Raw genomic sequence first — 6,426 nt, 5'->3', positions numbered from 1 at the left:
TGAACTCGAACCTTCACCCACGTTAATCAGCATCATGAACTGCGTTGATAGAGGCTATGGTGAGATCAGTCATCCACAACAGTAGGTGGCGTCGTAACAGAAGACACCGGAAACACGGTTCTTCTTCTCCGCCCTTGACCTCACTGCTCATATGACGACACATCAACACAATAACATTTGACATTGGTGTTGTGGACTTTGCTTCAGAATAACATTATTGGAAATGAGAGAATAAAACGACCAAAAGATGAATACGGCTCTGAGACACTGGAAGGAGGCCGCGACAGTCATACTAGCTGCTGGTACGAGACATAAACTCCCTGTAGATAGTTTGACAAGGTGTCTCGATAAAGGCACCTCTGCACCTGCGATCAGTGAGCACTCCAACTTGCCTGACAGGTTAGCCTTCGACTATGAAGTGTTGTTGTTGAAACGAAGCGGTACGAGTGGTTTCATGCCGAATGCTTATGTCTTTCCCGGCGGTCTGGTGGATCCGTCAGATTTCTCAAGTGAATGGCTTGATCTTTTTCAATATTTTCGGCGCTCACCGAATTTTGGACTGGGATTTGTGAAACAGCCGCCGGAGACGAGACCCCCCATCTTCGCCACTGACAGGAAGAAACTGGGTTCTCTCGTTCCAGGTGACGTCGCATTTAGAATCTGTGCAGTGAGGGAAACGTTCGAGGAGTCCGGTGTACTTCTAGTCGTGTCAAAAGAGCAAGAGAGTACTTTATGTAACAGCATCGAGAACAACCGATACAGTCAACCCGAATTAACCAGAATACCTGATCTCTGTGACAAGAGTGAATTGGCTAAATGGAGAGTGCTGGTAAACGAGAACCCTTCTAACTTCATCAGAATGTGCAGGGAGCTGGAGTGTCTACCTAACATCTGGGCTCTGCATGAATGGGGTAACTGGCTGACCCCTACTGGTGTGTACGGGAAACAGCGGAGGTACGACACGGCCTTCTACATGTGCTGCTTGCAAGAAACACCACCTCACACCCTACAAGACGAGAAGGAAATTGTGCACTTTAAGGTGATACCATAGCTTAGTAAGGTGAACGTGTAATTTATTGTTGTGTTCAACGGTTTAAGTGACTCTATATTCATTCTTTATCAGTTCATAATATTGTTGTAAACTGTTCATTTGATCTTAGTCTAACCTAAACCCCTCTCTCTCCTCCCCTCTCCCTCTCTCTCTCCTCCCCTCTCCCTCTCTCTCTCCTCCCCTCTCCCCCCTCTCCACTCTCCCTCTCTCTCTCCTCCCCTCTCCCTCTCCTCCCCTCTCCCTCTTGTCTCCCCTCTCTCAGTGGTCCACCCCCCCAGAGATCCTCCACAGTTACCAGGCCAGAGAGATGTGGATAGCCCCTCCACAGTTCTATGATCTCAGCCGAATGTGCCGGTTCCCCTCCTTGCAGAACCTCCATAGCTTCTCCAGGCAGAGAGCTTCAGAGGGCTGTGAACAGTGGCTCCCTGTCCGCATGGTGTCAGACAGCTACTACATATCACTCCTCCCAGGTTAGAGTTTACATGAAGGGTCTGATTACTACATATCACTCCTCCCAGGTTAGAGTTTCCATGAAGGGCCTGATTACTACATATCACTCCTCCCAGGTTAGAGTTTACATGAAGGGTCTGATTACTACACATCACTCCTCCCAGGTTAGAGTTTATATTTACATGAAGGGTCTGATTACTACACATCACTCCTCCCAGGTTAGAGTTTACATGAAGGGTCTGATTACTACATATCACTCCTCCCAGGTTAGAGTTTACATGAAGGGTCTGATTACTACATATCACTCCTCCCAGGTTAGAGTAAACATTTACTTAATTCAGAGTGTTGTCAGATTTTCCATTCGTGAATTCAGGGCCTTCCGCTCTCAGCGAGTTCAGAGCGCACACTGGACGCTCTGGCCGAGGAGTAGGGTTGAACCGAGCGTTCTGACCTAACAGCAGTCAAGCCCCCAAGCTAACTGGCTATCTTTGGCTTGCTTGCTAGCATCTTCCAGACACAAATGAGAGAACACCTCACTCTGACCATTTTACTGGGCCTGGCAGAGCTGGTTAGGCAGTTTTCATGTTATCCAGAGCATTGGTGACTGCAACTGTGCTGCTGCCAACAAATTAATTACGATTTTCTTTCCAATGTGCCCTTTATCCACGTCATCTAGTGCCCTTTATCAGTCATCTAGTGCCCTTTATCCACGTCATCTAGTGCCCTTTATCCACGTCATCTAGTGCCCTTTATCCACGTCATCTAGTGCCCTTTATCCACGTCATCTAGTGCCCTTTATCCACGTCATCTAGTGCCCTTTATCCACGTCATCTAGTGCCCTTTATCCACGTCATCTAGTGCCCTTTATCCACATCATCTAGTACCCTTTATCCACGTCATCTAGTGCCCTTTATCCACGTCATCTAGTGCCCTTCATCAGTCATCTAGTGCCCTTTATCAGTCATCTAGTGCCCTTTATCAGTCATCTAGTGCCCTTTATCAGTCATCTAGTGCCCTTTATCAGTCATCTAGTGCCCTTTATCCACGTCATCTAGTGCCCTTCATCAGTCATCTAGTGCCCTTTATCCACGTCATCTAGTACCCTTTATCCACGTCATCTAGTGCCCTTTATCCACATCATCTAGTGCCCTTCATCAGTCATCTAGTGCCCTTTATCAGTCATCTAGTGCCCTTTATCAGTCATCTAGTACCCTTTATCCACGGCATCTAGTGCCCTTTATCCACGTCATCTAGTGCCCTTTATCAGTCATCTAGTGCCCTTTATCCACGTCATCTAGTGCCCTTTATCCACGTCATCTAGTGCCCTTTATCAGTCATCTAGTGCCCTTTATCCACGTCATCTAGTGCCCTTTATCCACGTCATCTAGTGCCCTTTATCCACATCATCTAGTGCCCTTCATCAGTCATCTAGTGCCCTTTATCAGTCATCTAGTGCCCTTTATCAGTCATCTAGTACCCTTTATCCACGGCATCTAGTGCCCTTTATCCACGTCATCTAGTGCCCTTTATCAGTCATCTAGTGCCCTTTATCAGTCATCTAGTGCCCTTTATCCACGTCATCTAGTGCCCTTTATCCACGTCATCTAGTGCCCTTTATCAGTCATCTAGTGCCCTTTATCCACGTCATCTAGTGCCCTTTATCCACGTCATCTAGTGCCCTTTATCCACGTCATCTAGTGCCCTTTATCAGTCATCTAGTGCCCTTTATCAGTCATCTGGTGCCCTTTATCAGTCATCTGGTGCCCTTTATCAGTCATCTAGTGCCCTTTATCAGTCATCTAGTGCCCTTTATCAGTCATCTGGTGCCCTTTATCAGTCATCTGGTGCCCTTTATCAGTCATCTGGTGCCCTTTATCAGTCATCTGGTGCCCTTTATCAGTCATCTAGTGCCCTTTATCAGTCATCTAGTGCCCTTTATCAGTCATCTGGTGCCCTTTATCAGTCATCTGGTGCCCTTTATCAGTCATCTGGTGCCCTTTATCAGTCATCTGGTGCCCTTTATCAGTCATCTAGTGCCCTTTATCCACGTCATCTAGTGCCCTTTATCAGTCATCTGGTGCCCTTTATCAGTCATCTGGTGCCCTTTATCAGTCATCTGGTGCCCTTTATCAGTCATCTAGTGCCCTTTATCAGTCATCTGGTGCCCTTTATCAGTCATCTAGTGCCCTTTATCAGTCATCTAGTGCCCTTTATCAGTCATCTAGTGCCCTTTTGACTTCATGGAGAGAGATTTGGACTCCAAGCCGGCTTCCTCAGTTGAGAGAAAAAAAGATCTTTTAGGTTTTTGAGTTGTTGTTTTGTTTGTTATATTATTCTCCCGGGGATGTATGGGGTTGTAGGGGGTTTTCTTCTCATGTTGAAGTCAAAACTGTCAATCTGATTTGATATGGTTACTGCCAGATGATCGTTTAACGTGTGTCTCCGCGTCTCCTCCTCTTACCAGGTGACGAGATGTACCCAGAGGAGGGGTCATGTCAGATGGATGTGACCCTGAACACAGACCAGAGCCTTAATGAGCTCCATCAGGGCTGCTCAGCACTGCACCGTATCGTAGCCTTGGACCCCTACACCGCTGCTGCTGTCATCACCATCACACCCAAATACAACCACCTGCTGCCCTTCACACGGTCCAGCCTGAGACCCGGCACCAGCAGTCAGCTCTGAGAGACGGGTTGACACTCAAATGGCACCCTATTCCCAATGACCTTTCAGCAGAGATACACAAACTACTGGTCCACAGTCGTGCACTATATATAGGGAATAGGGTGTCATAGGGCTCTGGTCTAAAGTAGTGCACTATATAGGATGTCATAGCTCTCTGGTCTAAAGTAGTGCACTATATAGGGTGTCATAGGTCTCTGGTCTAAAGTAGTGCACTATATAGGGAATAGGGTGCCATTTGTGACGTGACCCATGTTTTGTGCTGTACAGGCCTGCTGCTAAGGTGCTGCTGCTGGTTTTGGACGGTTTAGGCCGTCATTGTAAATAAGAATTTGTTCTTAACTGACTTACCTAGTTAAACTAAGGTTAACTAAAAAAATGTATTAAATTCTGGAACAATGGAAATTGATCTTGTTTTCAAATACCTCTCAATGTATTATTTCTGTACAGATTTATTTAATCAGTGTGTTTTGTATGAAACATTCATTAGAACTATCACACCATTAACCACTGAGTCTACAAAACATTAAGAACACCTGCTCTTTCCATGACCGACTGACCAGGTGAGTTCAGGTGAAAGTCATTTAATGTCACCTGTTAAATCCACTTCAATCAGTGTAGATGAAGAGGAGGAGACAGGATTTTCAAGCCTTGACAATTGTGACATGGATTGTGTGTGTGTGTGTGTGTGCCATTCAGAGGGTTAATGGGCAAGACAAAATATTTAATGGCTTTGAATAGTATGCCAGGTGCACCGGTTTGAGTGTGTCAAGAACTGCAAAGCTGCTGGGTTTTTCATGCTCAACAGTGACCTGTGTGTATCAAGAATTGCCCACCACCCAAAGGACATCCAGCCGACTTGACACAACTGTGGGAAGCATTGGAGTCAACGTGGACCAGCATCCCTGTGGAACGCTCTTGACACAATTCCAGTCCATGCCTGACACATTGAGGCCGTTCGGACCCGTTGAGGCCGTTCCGACCTGTTGAGGCTGCTCTGACCCGTTGAGGCTGCTCTGACCCGTTGAGGCTGTTCCGACCCGTTGAGGCCGTTCTGACCTGTTGAGGCCGCTCTGACCCACTGAGGCTGTTCCGACCCGTTGAGGCCGTTCTGACCTGTTGAGGCCGCTCTGACCCACTGAGGCTGTTCCGACCCGTTGAGACTGTTCTGACCCGTTGAGGCTGTTCTGACCCACTGAGGCTGTTCCGACCCGTTGAGGCTGTTCTGACCCGTTGAGGTTGTTCTGACCCACTGAGGCTGTTCTGACCCACTGAGGCTGTTCTGACCCGTTGAGGCTGTTCTGACCCACTGAGGCCGCTCTGACACACTGAGGCTGTTCCGACCCGCTGAGGCTGTTCTGACCCGCTGAGGCTGTTCTGACCCGTTGAGGCTGTTCTGACCCACTGAGGCCGCTCTGACCCACTGAGGCCGTTCCGACCCGTTGAGGCTGTTCTGACCCACTGAGCCTGTTCCAACCCACTGAGGCTGTTCCGACCCGCTGAGGCTGTTCTGACCCGTCCAACACATTGAGGCCTGACCCACTGAGGCTGTTCCGACCCGTTGAGGCTGTTCCGACCCACTGAGGCTGTTCTGACCCGTTGAGGCTGTTCTGACCCGTTGAGGCTGTTCTGACCCGTTGAGGCTGTTCCGACCCGTTGAGGCTGTTCTGAGGGTAGAAGGGGGTGGTGTAACTATATTAGGAAGGCGTTCTTAATGTTTTGTCACTCAGTATGTCTAGGTAAATAATGCAGTAGTTGAGTTGTACAATTAACATATATCAGCCAGTGGATTCAGAAATAATGTGGATCTCACAATCACATAAACCCAGTTGATTCAGAAATACTGTGAATCATAAACCCAGGGAAACAGGAAACGGAAGCTGCACGTTCACCAACAACACAAACCCAGGCAGACAGGAGACACGAGCTGCACGACCACCAGGTAAGTCATGACAACAAGAGACACATCCCAATAGGTGTTCCAGGTAAGTCATGAAAACAACAAGAGACACATCGCAAGCATCAGAGTGGGCTGTTTAACAGACACCTCAGCATCAGAGTGGGCTGTTTAACAGACACCTCAGCATCAGAGTGGGTTAGATGTCAGAGTGGGCTGTTTAACAGACACCTCAGCATCAGAGTGGGTTAGATGTCTCAGTGGGCTGTTTAACAGACACCTCAGCATCAGAGTGGGCTGTTTAACAGACAGACACCTCAGCATCAGAGTGGGTTAGATGTCAGAG

At 47.9% G+C, this 6,426-nt stretch overlaps 1 protein-coding gene across 1 annotated transcript; it reads left to right on the top strand.

The window, feature by feature from the left end:
• The first annotated feature begins 133 nt into the window (after positions 1–133).
• Positions 134–4,584, top strand: LOC110511392 (nucleoside diphosphate-linked moiety X motif 19). Its single transcript, XM_036964281.1, has 3 exons — positions 134–1,039; positions 1,314–1,521; positions 3,966–4,584. Exons 1-3 carry the CDS (start codon positions 248–250, stop codon positions 4,184–4,186), a joined length of 1,221 nt encoding a protein of 406 aa, XP_036820176.1. The 5' UTR covers positions 134–247; the 3' UTR covers positions 4,187–4,584.
• The last annotated feature ends 1,842 nt before the right edge of the window (positions 4,585–6,426 follow it).

Source organism: Oncorhynchus mykiss, chromosome 26 (assembly GCF_013265735.2).
Source record: "Oncorhynchus mykiss isolate Arlee chromosome 26, USDA_OmykA_1.1, whole genome shotgun sequence".
Classification (NCBI taxonomy): domain Eukaryota; kingdom Metazoa; phylum Chordata; class Actinopteri; order Salmoniformes; family Salmonidae; genus Oncorhynchus; species Oncorhynchus mykiss.
The sequence above is the reverse complement of the archived record's forward strand: the minus strand, read 5'-3'. Positions and strand labels throughout refer to the sequence as shown.

Excerpts from the sequence above, each read along its gene's own strand:
- LOC110511392 (XM_036964281.1), top strand. The coding sequence starts at position 248 with ATGAATACGGCTCTGAGACACTGGAAGGAGGCCGCGACAGTCATACTA. Across the intron at positions 1,040-1,313 it reads AGGAAATTGTGCACTTTAAG|TGGTCCACCCCCCCAGAGAT; the intron begins GTGATACCATAG and ends CCCCTCTCTCAG. Across the intron at positions 1,522-3,965 it reads CTACATATCACTCCTCCCAG|GTGACGAGATGTACCCAGAG; the intron begins GTTAGAGTTTAC and ends TCCTCTTACCAG.